Source organism: Nymphalis io, chromosome 27, assembly GCF_905147045.1.
Source record: "Nymphalis io chromosome 27, ilAglIoxx1.1, whole genome shotgun sequence".
Classification (NCBI taxonomy): Eukaryota; Metazoa; Arthropoda; class Insecta; order Lepidoptera; family Nymphalidae; genus Nymphalis; species Nymphalis io.
In genome coordinates, this window is record NC_065914.1 from 1,304,775 (window position 1) to 1,318,220 (window position 13,446).

The 13,446-nt window shown below is 46.2% G+C and overlaps 2 protein-coding genes across 3 annotated transcripts in view; one reads left to right on the plus strand and one right to left on the minus strand.

The window, feature by feature from the left end:
- Positions 1–13,446, plus strand: part of LOC126778820 (ribosomal RNA processing protein 1 homolog) — a 171,248-nt gene that overhangs the window by 23,924 nt on the left and 133,878 nt on the right. The window lies entirely within an intron of this gene.
- The window catches only part of LOC126778787 (protein son of sevenless), a 28,970-nt gene that overhangs the window by 10,351 nt on the left and 5,173 nt on the right, over positions 1–13,446 (minus strand). Inside the window, exons 6-29 of one of the 2 annotated variants that reach the window (XM_050502447.1) lie at positions 13,106–13,235; positions 12,544–12,647; positions 12,072–12,239; positions 11,943–12,007; positions 11,750–11,880; positions 11,215–11,315; positions 10,809–10,914; positions 9,889–10,030; positions 9,333–9,462; positions 8,990–9,170; positions 8,820–8,891; positions 7,913–8,024; positions 7,352–7,508; positions 7,002–7,238; positions 6,554–6,649; positions 6,084–6,429; positions 5,889–6,010; positions 5,255–5,374; positions 4,777–4,840; positions 4,327–4,398; positions 3,725–3,869; positions 2,822–2,878; positions 2,363–2,507; positions 34–133 (exon numbers count right to left, since the gene is read on the minus strand). In XM_050502447.1, the coding sequence (XP_050358404.1) occupies positions 34–133; positions 2,363–2,507; positions 2,822–2,878; positions 3,725–3,869; positions 4,327–4,398; positions 4,777–4,840; positions 5,255–5,374; positions 5,889–6,010; positions 6,084–6,429; positions 6,554–6,649; positions 7,002–7,238; positions 7,352–7,508; positions 7,913–8,024; positions 8,820–8,891; positions 8,990–9,170; positions 9,333–9,462; positions 9,889–10,030; positions 10,809–10,914; positions 11,215–11,315; positions 11,750–11,880; positions 11,943–12,007; positions 12,072–12,239; positions 12,544–12,647; positions 13,106–13,235 (3,103 nt within the window). The remainder of the gene's footprint in view (positions 1–33; positions 134–2,362; positions 2,508–2,821; positions 2,879–3,724; positions 3,870–4,326; positions 4,399–4,776; positions 4,841–5,254; positions 5,375–5,888; positions 6,011–6,083; positions 6,430–6,553; positions 6,650–7,001; positions 7,239–7,351; positions 7,509–7,912; positions 8,025–8,819; positions 8,892–8,989; positions 9,171–9,332; positions 9,463–9,888; positions 10,031–10,808; positions 10,915–11,214; positions 11,316–11,749; positions 11,881–11,942; positions 12,008–12,071; positions 12,240–12,543; positions 12,648–13,105; positions 13,236–13,446) is intronic. The other variant, XM_050502448.1, reaches the window with a different exon arrangement.

A 13,446-nucleotide genomic window follows, 5' to 3' on the forward strand; every position in this document is an offset into this window, starting at 1 on the left:
AGTTTGGTATAAATGATGGAACGTGTGCCTTACCCGCGTGAGGCGACGATGGCCTCCTCGGCACCACGGGCGGGGCCTCGTCGCGGGATTCGGGGCCCCCACACGCGCGCGGCAGTAAGGGGGGCACGCGCTCCTGGGACACGGACAGAGGTTGCATGTGACACTCCAAACATAAATGTTGTATTATCTATTTCAAAAGTATAATTAAAATAATTTTGATAAAGATGGTTTTAGGTTACCTGAACAGCTCTCACCAGACCTCGATGATCTGTGCCTAAATTTGGGATAATTGTCGTACTTGGTTGGTTGGTGCGGTACGGTCGCTCACCTGCGGCGGCGGCGCGTCCTGCTTGCGGCACGCGAGGTGGTCCATGCTGCGCGAGTAGAACAGCTCCGCGTCCACGATGGTGGTGGTGGTGGTGGTGCGGTACGGTCGCTCACCTGCGGCGGCGGCGCGTCCTGCTTGCGGCACGCGAGGTGGTCCATGCTGCGCGAGTAGAACAGCTCCGCGTCCACGATGGTGGTGGTGGTGGTGGTGCGGTACGGTCGCTCACCTGCGGCGGCGGCGCGTCCTGCTTGCGGCACGCGAGGTGGTCCATGCTGCGCGAGTAGAACAGCTCCGCGTCCACGATGGTGGTGGTGGTGGTGGTGCGGTACGGTCGCTCACCTGCGGCGGCGGCGCGTCCTGCTTGCGGCACGCGAGGTGGTCCATGCTGCGCGAGTAGAACAGCTCCGCGTCCACGATGGTGGTGGTGGTGGTGGTGCGGTACGGTCGCTCACCTGCGGCGGCGGCGCGTCCTGCTTGCGGCACGCGAGGTGGTCCATGCTGCGCGAGTAGAACAGCTCCGCGTCCACGATGGTGGTGGTGGTGGTGGTGCGGTACGGTCGCTCACCTGCGGCGGCGGCGCGTCCTGCTTGCGGCACGCGAGGTGGTCCATGCTGCGCGAGTAGAACAGCTCCGCGTCCACGATGGTGGTGGTGGTGGTGGTGCGGTACGGTCGCTCACCTGCGGCGGCGGCGCGTCCTGCTTGCGGCACGCGAGGTGGTCCATGCTGCGCGAGTAGAACAGCTCCGCGTCCACGATGGTGGTGGTGGTGGTGGTGCGGTACGGTCGCTCACCTGCGGCGGCGGCGCGTCCTGCTTGCGGCACGCGAGGTGGTCCATGCTGCGCGAGTAGAACAGCTCCGCGTCCACGATGGTGGTGGTGGTGGTGGTGCGGTACGGTCGCTCACCTGCGGCGGCGGCGCGTCCTGCTTGCGGCACGCGAGGTGGTCCATGCTGCGCGAGTAGAACAGCTCCGCGTCCACGATGGTGGTGGTGGTGGTGGTGCGGTACGGTCGCTCACCTGCGGCGGCGGCGCGTCCTGCTTGCGGCACGCGAGGTGGTCCATGCTGCGCGAGTAGAACAGCTCCGCGTCCACGATGGTGGTGGTGGTGGTGGTGCGGTACGGTCGCTCACCTGCGGCGGCGGCGCGTCCTGCTTGCGGCACGCGAGGTGGTCCATGCTGCGCGAGTAGAACAGCTCCGCGTCCACGATGGTGGTGGTGGTGGTGGTGCGGTACGGTCGCTCACCTGCGGCGGCGGCGCGTCCTGCTTGCGGCACGCGAGGTGGTCCATGCTGCGCGAGTAGAACAGCTCCGCGTCCACGATGGTGGTGGTGGTGGTGGTGCGGTACGGTCGCTCACCTGCGGCGGCGGCGCGTCCTGCTTGCGGCACGCGAGGTGGTCCATGCTGCGCGAGTAGAACAGCTCCGCGTCCACGATGGTGGTGGTGGTGGTGGTGCGGTACGGTCGCTCACCTGCGGCGGCGGCGCGTCCTGCTTGCGGCACGCGAGGTGGTCCATGCTGCGCGAGTAGAACAGCTCCGCGTCCACGATGGTGGTGGTGGTGGTGGTGCGGTACGGTCGCTCACCTGCGGCGGCGGCGCGTCCTGCTTGCGGCACGCGAGGTGGTCCATGCTGCGCGAGTAGAACAGCTCCGCGTCCACGATGGTGGTGGTGGTGGTGGTGCGGTACGGTCGCTCACCTGCGGCGGCGGCGCGTCCTGCTTGCGGCACGCGAGGTGGTCCATGCTGCGCGAGTAGAACAGCTCCGCGTCCACGATGGTGGTGGTGGTGGTGGTGCGGTACGGTCGCTCACCTGCGGCGGCGGCGCGTCCTGCTTGCGGCACGCGAGGTGGTCCATGCTGCGCGAGTAGAACAGCTCCGCGTCCACGATGGTGGTGGTGGTGGTGGTGCGGTACGGTCGCTCACCTGCGGCGGCGGCGCGTCCTGCTTGCGGCACGCGAGGTGGTCCATGCTGCGCGAGTAGAACAGCTCCGCGTCCACGATGGTGGTGGTGGTGGTGGTGCGGTACGGTCGCTCACCTGCGGCGGCGGCGCGTCCTGCTTGCGGCACGCGAGGTGGTCCATGCTGCGCGAGTAGAACAGCTCCGCGTCCACGATGGCTCCTCGCGGGGACAGCGCGGCGCGGCGCGCGCTACTGGAACACGTGCTGCTGGAACTCCACTTGCTGCGGGGAAGAAGGGAGTACGTTAGTGTGGCCTGGGTCTGCTGCGTGATGCGTATAAGCAGCCAATTACGAAGAAGTAATAAGTGCATGACAAACATGGTTCAGAAACTGAGTCTTAATAATAGCAATCAAATCAAAAATTTCAAATAATATTGAAGTCATCAAAGAGTGAGTTCGTTTAGAGAAAGAGAGTATAATAATCTATAAAAAACATTAACTATAAAGTTAATAAAAAACAGACAAGTAAAGTCGAGAACAAACAAACAAACAAACAGACATCAATTCTGGGGTGTTAAACAACAAAACGATCGTGCCTGGGAGAGTGGCTGTCCCGCGGAGACGGCGGCTCGTCCCGCGCCGACCCGCTGTTCCTGTAGAGACAGAAAAATATTAGATTATATACTTACTAACCCATTTATTCTATTTGCATTATAGTATACCCACTTCTGAGTACAATACATTCACGTTTATATTACCAGACGTACCTCCCACCCCGCTTCCCCGCATCGTTCCTCGATACACACCCGTTTAGTACGGTTAGCAAAACTTTCACGTAAAGTGAGCACATCATTATTTTAAAATATACATTTTTTTATCATGAAAATGTGTAATGCCTCTTATTATTTATGTCTATTGTTTATTTATATAGGTAACTAAACTCAATAAAAACATTGTTTTCTAAGCCATATAACTTCACTTCTTTTAATCCACTCATGACTATATTTCCTTACTAATATTTACCGTACAATAAAACTTGTTAATATATAACAAAAACTTTTGAATTCCTTTTATATACAAAGTAACATATTGTTACAGTAAAAAAATGCAATAAATATTTTTTTTGTCTACAGTACTAGCTGTGCCTGTTACGTCATTGTGTATGGGTCTACGACGGTTTTCTCGAAATGAACGGGCAGTAACTTGAAATTAGATTATGTTTTGAGCACTAGTGGGTTTACTTCTAAGCCGTGCTTAGCGACTGTTTAGTTAAATACTGATTTCTCTCTTTCTCTGTCATTATTGATTTGACATTCGGAAGAAGAAGACAGCATGCTAGTGTAAGTTTATAAGTATGGCCGTGGATGTCATATCCAAGTGTGTGTGAAGGCATACAGACAGTCAACGGCCAAATTAGTTTCTGTTATATACTACAAGTTAAAAAGTTAAATTTATGTGTAGTATATTTTAACTGTGATTGTAAATGCGTCACGTGCTACCTGTTGAGCGTGGCGACGGACTTGCTCTTGTCGAAGAGCGCCAGCCCCTTGTCGAAGAGGCTGAGCTGTCCGAGCTGGGCGAGCGAGCTGGAGCACGAGCGCTCCAGGCGCGGCGACGTCAGCGAGCCTCGGTCTTCCCGGGACCCTGCATATATCAACACCAAATTAAAAATCATCTGCACCAAGTATCAAGCTTGTATTTAATTTCACCTGAAAATATATATCAGTTAAATCTTAGAATTGAATTTTTCACTGACTTTTAGTATTAATCACAAAATAATTTGGCGTCGATATGTATATTTAGATATTGTGTAATGGTCATAAATCATCTCCAAATCAAAGATAAATTCGCAAACAAAACAAAAATCAGAGGTATAGTCTTATTTTGATATTCAAATATACTTGGATTGTATTGACGTTTTATAATTAATTGTTCTAAACATAATTATAATTCGTAATTATTAAAGATTTATTCAACTGATATCGCCATAATTTTGATGGTTTTACAAATATTCAAATTTGTTTTGGGCGACTTTCTACTGGACTTCTCATGGCATCTATGATGTATCTTTTGTACATGATTGCATAGTGGTTGCAAATACCATGATCGTGTACAGGCAGTGACACCACGGAGATACCGTCCCACGTACTCGTCGGAGACAGCTGAGCTACATCTGTAATTAAAAAAAAAAATAACGTATCCATTATTATAGTTTTATGAAAAATATTTAATATAGCTTTGTATTAAATGTGATGCAGCATCGCTCATACACTCAAAATGATACGTCCCTTGTGCCTGTAATCAGTCAAGGTCGCACAGTATTCAAGGCAGAAAATAACCATTCAAACATTGATGTTCGTTGGTACAATTATTAATTATTTGTAATCCTTTTGAAGAAAAGAGTAACTTTACATTGAATTTAATCCTGTAATATGAATATTCCAAAGTGCTTATAAAATTCGCTTGCATACATTTTTTTTTTTATTTTGTGGACGGTACCTTATTAGAACTAACGGTAAAATAAACTATATTGATTTATTCGTATACTCACTGGTGTTGTCATCGGAGACTTTCACCTTCACAGGCTTCAGTGAGAGGTCGGGATATCGTCGGGGCTAGACAAAAAAAGAGTATTGTGTATATTATTAATAAAAAAGGGGGAATTACTCGAAAATAATTTGAAATATAAATAATGAAACAGGGAAATCATATTAAATAACAATTACTAAAATTCTAAGATTTATACAGTGTTTCTTTCGCCTTTTCTGCTTAGGGTTTATTTCGGAATCCGTGGCACATTTTTGACACTCAATAAATAAGTGTATTTCTTTTATATTGAATAAATAATGACGATAAGATAAACTATTCAATTTCAATAAATAAATATATAATTGACTGTCCAATGAATTACCAGAATATTTACATTTTTAAGCTTAATAAACTAACATAAGGATACACATTACACAATATTACAATTCACTAATTGCACATATGTAATAGAATAATTATTAAATTAAAACTCTACTTACGAATTTCGGCATTTGCTTGAGAGGCAACCGAGGTTCTATCTCGAGGCTTTTCGCGTAGAGATAGTCGGTGACCTCTTTGTCGTCCATGCCAGGGAACGGCTCCAGGGAGTCCAGAAACGCCTGGAATTGGCAAAGTGGTATTGAAATTATTGTTATAGTTAGCTATTATCTGTGGACAATAGCTCTGGCAGCATATATAGCTGTCAAGAACTTCTTTTTTTTCCTATTTATTTCGGTTACCATGGCAGTTGTTATCTAAGAGTGTGGGATATCGATTTGATCTGTAACTAATTTGAGATGTTCATATTTTGCTTGATAAAATAACTATTAAAAATATTTAGTAATTTTGTGATAAATTACTTATTTACCGAGAAACACTAACAGCGATAGATGGCGCTGATTATTGAATCAGCGCTGGCTAGATATTCGATATTGGGGTATACAAAGCGTACAAACATAATGAGCATTTAAATAATCATTATATAAATAGTTTTCAACTTCTTTAGTATCATTCAGCATTTGATTCCTCTGATAATATTTCGGCGAAGACGACAATTTCTATTGGTCCTATTCGTTGGATCGGACCAACAAGTCTACCTAATATACAAAGCCAGCGATTTAATTGTATATGTACCCTCGTCCGTGGCTCGACCGTGAGACAGTAGGGCTGGTTCTGATACTGCTGGATCTCTCCTGTGATCTCCGCCACCTTGCGACGCTTCGAGAAGTTGATCAGTTCGGAGTTCGGCAGGTAGTCTGTAATATGACGAATTAGTCAAACACGAATATCGAAGAAAGGTCTCCTCCACCGTCGGCACGATGTGCTCACCGAGGTTCCCCTCCTCGATGTGCAGGATGTTGGTGAGGTACATGCCGAGGAAGGGCACGCAGGGCGGGTTGATGCTGCGCAGGCGTTCTTGGTAGCGGCGGAAGTGGTCGGAGTTGAGGTCGCGCAGCTGGTGCAGCGCGCGAGCCAGGCGCGGCGGCAGCAGCGCGAAGGTGGCGCGCAGGCGGTGCACGGACGCCGAGCCGCACGCCGCCACGACGCCCAGCACGCCGTTGAAGTTGTTCAGGTCGCGCAGCGCCAGCGCCAGCTCCAGCAGCCGGGCCAGCACCGCCGCGCGCTCCTCCAGGTTCTCGCTCTCCACCACCCACTTTTCCATCCAGCGCGTGAACTGGAGCGGTACGTTATATTAACACATTACTTGACGCTGATTAACATTGCTTCTAACGATAGACTTATAATGGCCGTACAAAATAGAAACATACTTAAAACAAAGATGGGTGCCGTTAACTCACGTTAGTAGTATGCTTGATGATCCTCAGCAAGTTTGGGCTGGTTTTCTCCTTGTCTTTTTTAGTCCACACGGCGCCAACCAGCTCCGAGGGTTTTACCTGATTTCAAAGTATCATCTAAGCCAGGGATTCCGAACCATTACGGGTGTAGTCTCCCTGGACTATTATAAATTACATATTCCTATTTAAGTTTTACACTGTCATAAGAAAAGTGAGTCAGTTTAATATTTAATTTTTCAATTTCAAATGATGATGAATATTTGAAAGGTTTGACGTTCATTTTTATAACTATGTACCATTAAAAATGAGTGATTTTAATAAATTATCCCGCTCTCCCCTTAATATACGACCCTCCCAGTCTATTTGGGAGGTCCAAGTCTTAAATAAGACAAGTCACCTTCCACCGTGGTAGCCCGCAACAGCCACGCATGCTTAGACGGCTATGCCTCACCTGCCGGTAGAGCTGGAACTCCAGCAGAGTCAGCTGGCGGGCCAGCTCGAGCGGGTGCAGCGCGAGGGGGTGCCAGTTGTACCGCTCGGGGTCGTCCACGTGGCGCAGCGGCGCGGGGGGCGAGCGGTCGAACACGTGCGACACGCCCCCCGGGCCCGGGCCCCCGCACGACGCGACCGCGCCCGGCAGGGCCGCCCCGCCGCCGAACTCCGCCTCGCCCTGGCCGCTCTGTGCGCACTGCGGACATTCGGAATGAGTGGTAGGCTATGGTTAGCGTCCAACTTAGCGCAGTTCAATCAATACAAGTCGATTTCCTGTATTTCAAAATAAAATTCCCAATCACCACCGACCTTTCTCTGAACGGTTTTGAGCACGCTCTGGACCCACTTCTTCATCGGTTTCCCGTCAACGGACTCCAAAAACGCGATCAGTTTCTCCAGCAGCGCCGGTTCTCTTTCGAAGTCGTAAAAGTGTTGATCCACCCAGTGACGAAGGACGTTTATTACACTATAAGAATAAGAAAAAACAGATAATTAATTTATTTGAAATACGTAAGTAGTCCTCAGAAAAACCCGAGAAAGAAACTTAGTACGGTACACAGTTTTACATTTAATCCTATAATTTAAATTATGATAAAGTATAAAGTTACATTAGTTAGTTAGTCGACATATGGTATATTGTTGAAAACGTAAAATTGAAGCAAAAGGATTACTTTGTCGTTTTGTTATTTTTATTTCATATAGGTAGGTGGAAAGGATTACACAAAGCCCTTCTAACAAGTAATTTTTACATATGATTAAGATTCAAGGGTATAACAATTTAACGCATGTAAATATATAATACAATTTAACATATGTAACCGCAAAGACTATTTTATCACACTAGACTTTCTAGCTAAACCGTCTACATACCGGAACTTGACGGGCTGCTGGAACTCCTTCCGGTACCTCTTCCAGTCCTCTCTGGCCGTGTTCTTGCTCAACTTCTCCGCGTCGCTGCTCGCGGACATCTCCACGCACTCCGCTATAGCAAACAAATGAAAACTTAATATAACATATTATTTTAGCTTAATGTTCAAAACGCCATTATGGACATAGTTTTGACATTACAAATCTTATGTCGTAGCTTATTGTATTTAAATCGCAGTATGTTGAAATATGGTCAGCATTAGGCTTCTGGACCGTAAACGCAGCGTCAAACACAAGTTGAAGACGTTGAGAATCATCCTGGAACTAAAATGGACTTTGGCAGGAGAAAAGGCGGGTTTTCGGGCAAAAGCAAGGCGATTATGATAACAGAAAGAGAAAACTTTTATAAGTTAGGCTGTTAATTATTAATTATTTGTTTTTAAAATTAAAATTATTATTATATTTTTGTTATGTTTGTTCATGAAATCACTTGTCTGTACAAGAAATTAGTGAGTTTATCAGTAACCCATTGTTGACAAAAGTTAACGCATACAAAGTGTAATAGAGGCGAAATTACACCGGCTCTACACATGACTCTTAAACGGTAAGTACCACTGATTATTTAAGTGTTTAATTTATATTTAGATTTCATTTTACCCTCAGCGGTAAAGGTAAATCTCGTGTGCATGTGTCGAATGAAATTCTATCACATGTCGTTCCATTCCTCGATAGGATAGGAAGATTTTGTCCAGCAGTGGGACATGTATAGGTTTAAAAAAAATAGAAAATAATTGAATTATTATAAGCACAGATATAAAAAAAAATACAGAAAATGAATTTAAACGATAACTAAAAAATACATTTGAACGCTGCAACAGTGAAATGCTACTTTATATGACATGTACGGTACCTATGTCGAGGTCTAAATCCAGCAACGAAGCGTTCGGACTGATATCCTTCTTCGGAGTCTTGATCCGAGGGGCTGGCGTGTTAGGGAGACAAGCGAGCGTATCGTTAGTTTGTTTAGTGGGTGGTGTGTGGTGGTGACCGTAGTAGGGGGCCGCTGTAGGTGGTACGCACCGGGTCGCGGCGCGTCGTACACGAGGTGCGGCTCGGGGATGTCGAAGCGCTCGATGAGCAGGTCCAGCAGCTCCGCGGGCGAGCAGAAGGAGCGGTAGGTGGTGAGGAAGGTGCGCACGAGGTTCAGATCCGCGTGCACGTGGTAGGTGAGCCGCTCCACTAGCTTCAGCAGAGTCGCGCCCTGAGATAGGGAAACAGATATATAAGCACAAAGAGTGGTGCTACACTGGATTATTTATTATTCTCCTCCCTTAAACAGTTTATAGATTTCTTTATTTGTTATATAGAACACCGTTATCTATAGTATAATTTCAACCCTCTTCTCAAAGCGTAGAGGCCTCACCTTGATGAGGGGCGCGTTCCCGGGGCGCTCCTCCAGCACGATGTTGTCGGTGCAGTCGGGCTCCGCGAACCGGTACAGCGACGCCGGCGGAAGCTGCAGCGGGTGGCGCCGCTCCAGGTCCAGCAGGATGCTGCACGACACGCAAACGGAACTTAGCAAACACCCTATTGCTTATAATATTTCATAAGAACAGTTCTGCTTATTAGTTATGATAACAGTAGTTTATAAACAAATTGGGTTTAACCCCTTTAACAAATAACAATGTGATATTTTTATAATAGATATTATCACTGTAAGAAGTATTAACCATCCCTAGGATGATCCTAGAACTAGGATGTTCCATAGTGCCTGTCATACAAAAATAATACTGCGTATTGCTGTCCGGCTCGAAGGACCAATTACTAATGTACGAGTTCTAATTAACTATGATGCCCCCAAATGGGCTTACACAAAGAACTACCACCAAGAAAATATTTAGTATTCCGATACGATGTCAACTGAAAATTAGTTAAAGCGATTTATAAACATTAATATTTATATGAAATGTGTGTGTTACCTGTCAAGACTGCGGTCCAGCATGGGCTTGGTGTTGAGTAGCACAAGGTCCGCCATCCAGCTGCGCTTGTCTGCACTCGAGGCGGCGGCCAGCAGCACGGGCGGGCCCACGCGTGGGCACAGCTCGATGAGGTTGCGGCCCTCTGCGGACACGTCCAACAATACTGTTACTCAAACAGTAAGAATACATACTTGTTTAGCTAAGTACAATACAGCCATATGACTCGCGATAAATAAAATATCGAGTCATGAGGACCAATCGGTTATCATTTCATCTTTCGACTCTATGGCCCTCGAGCCAATAGTTTACACTGGGTCACTCACCGGAACACAAAAAAATACTGTTTTGCAGTAGAATATCTGATGAGTGAAATTAAAAGAATTTTTAAATCTTGTATGAGAAATAAAGAATATGAACAACATGTTTTTTAATCACAAAATGTATAAACACTTTAGAAATTAACTAATTCGATTCAAAAGTGTCCAAATGTTCATACAAATATAATATCGATAACATATAAGTCCAATATAGCAGACAGTAGCAGACATATTATACTGTAACTTGCAAGTATTCAATACTTATACAGTAACACCCTGTGAATGTCCCACTGTTGGGCTTAGGCCTCCTCCCCCTTTTTGAGGAGAAGGTATGGAGCTTATTCCACCACGCTGCTCCAATACGGGTTGGTGGAATACACATGTGGCAGAATTTCAGTGAAATTAGACACATGCATGTTTCCTCACGATGTTTTCCTTCACCGTATAGCACGAGATGAATTATAATCACAAATTAAGCACATGAAAACTCAGCCCGGGTTTGAACCCACGATCATCGGTTAATCATACGTTCTTCCCACTGGGCCATTTTGGTTTCATACAATACTTATATACATTGAGTTAATATATCTTCAACATTCCTACCTTCCCCATCAGCACGATCGACAATCTTCAACTTCCGTATGTGTAATTTTTCTTTCAACTTCAACTGCTGCAAACCACCCGACGTCACACCACTATTAACAGTTACCTACAACAAATATTTAGATTTTTTTCGTTTTTTTTTTTAAATTAATACAAATAATTATGAAAAAAAAATATTCTATGTAATATCGTATTTACAAATTGTAAACACTATCAACTTCCAACTCCGGTCTGGTACTGATAAATAATCGACAAAAAACGCAATCATATTTTTTATAGTCTGTATTCAGTGGAGTTTGAACCTAAGTGCTCTGGATCTGCCTTATAAGCGAGCCACTAGACCAACGAAGTAATTGTTGGTCAATATAATAAAATATGTAGATATAAGAACATATATACGACTCACCAGACTAGTAACGGGCTTACAGAGAAGTAGTAGGCCGTCGAAGAGGAACGCCCGTCGCTCCGCTATCCGCTTGCCTGGACCGATTTTCGAAAGCGAATCCTCTGGAATAGGAATTTCATTTCTGTGCAGTAAATATTACTTATTAAATCAATTTTTTTTGTATATAGCTTGGTAAGCTGTCAAATGAGCAACCTAATGGTAAGTGTATTGGTAAGTAATATTAAATATCGCCAATGCACCACCAACTTTGAGAACTAAGATGTTACGTCCGTTGTGTCTGTAGCGACACCGGCTTACTCACCCTTCAAAATGGTTTTTCAAAATATTTGGTAAGCGGATGGTACCTACCCACACGGGCTCGCACGAAGCCCTACCACGAGTGGAATCTTCGAAGGCACAACTATGGAACTTTTTATTTGTAAATCTTAGAACTCGGAAGTAAATAAATTGACTTTACAATTTATCAATTTCGCTACGCTTATCCATGTAATTAATATTTGTTACTTCGCCGTGCGCAGTAGATACGGGGCCGTACCGCGGATGAACTCGTTGCAGCAGTGCGGCACGTCGCGCGCGTCCCAGTTGTCGACGAGGCGCGCCAGCTCGCCGCACTTGTCGATGGCCAGCTGGCGCCGCGCGCGCCACAGCGAGCGCACCGCGCCCTCCCTGCGCGCACACGCGTTAGTACCGCTCCACACACACACACACCCCACACGAGCTACACTCACAGTTTGGGCCCGTTCCCCAGCGCCTTCGTCAGCAGCTTCTTTATCGGATGCAGGTTGCACTCCACCTGCGAACACGGGCCGGGTGAGTGGGGCGCTGCAGGGCGCGGGGGGCCGCGGGCGGGTAGGCACCTGCTTGAAGCTCTCGCGGTCGTCGGAGGCGGGCGCGGCGGTGAGCAGCGCGCGCACGTAGCTGTGGTACAGCAGCACGTGCGCCACGGGCGCCAGCAGCAGGCGCGGCAGGCAGTACTTCACGGCCAGCCGGAACCCGTGGCCCGCCGTGTCCAGCCGCTCCGAGCGCTGGGGGACATGGCGGTCTCATGACTACTCTTCATTTTTTATGTAGATAGTGACAAATTCCAAAAAGGCTAACTGGAGAGAAAAAAATGCCACAGTATTTATTCAACTGCCTCATTAGTCAGATGTCAACAAGGCTGTAATTTTTTAAATAAGAACCGAAGGTCAATCAACAAAATGTTATCGATTTTTTTATCACGAAATTGTCTATGACTAATATTATACTCCCATTCCTCTATGAACACTTAGAGGCATCGCTTTATGGGATTTATTTCTACGGTTAATAATGTCAGCAAGTGTAGTTTACCACGGGATCATCCACAATCTTCTGCAGCGCTTCCCTGGACTCCTTCTTCGTGACGATGTTCGCGTACCGCACGTATGCTCTGAACTCTTCCACCTCGGCCAATTCTGAAAACGTATTGAATGACACATTGATAACAATAATATAATAATGTCCTCCGATACGACCGATATCGGCCACGGCGGCCAATCTCAGGAGTGGTTAGCCAACTGCGGAGGAGATATTGTAGCACACAAGTGTACTCTCACAATCCGATGGGGCGGCAATCCGACACGACCGGAAAGAGTTCAGGCGCAGGACCAACGGCTTTACGTGCTTTCAGAGAAACAAAAGTATACACACTTCCAACTTCCAGACTCCAAGCTGCTGCTGAGAATGGGCCTTACATCTAGCCACTAGACCAACGAGGCAGTCACAAATTCAAGATAATAATACTTGAGTTCAAACTTTAGCCTTGTAGACAGAACGTTCTGGTATCTAGCGATAATTAGTATAATTATGACATTAATAATATTACTATTGAATCAAGATAATTTTAATATAACAATTCTGAACTAAGTGCCACCTTCAAAACAGCTCCCAATATACGGCGTGTGCGAGTCCTGCGACATCTCCATGGCATCCTCCAAGTTGCCGAGCAGCGTCACCGTCAGCTCGTATATGTCCACTATGTTGCCGAAGATCAGGGATATCGTCTGGAAATATGTAAAAATTTTTTAGAGAATATTTTAGCCTCATTGCCAAAACAGCAATAAACAAAATGTTGTGAGATATATACATATATATATCATAACATTTTGTCTTCCTATTAAATAAATATATAAATAAACAGCGACGGTATAAAATACATAAAAAAAACCAACAGCAGGACTGAAAATTATTTATATATACATTATACATAGCATA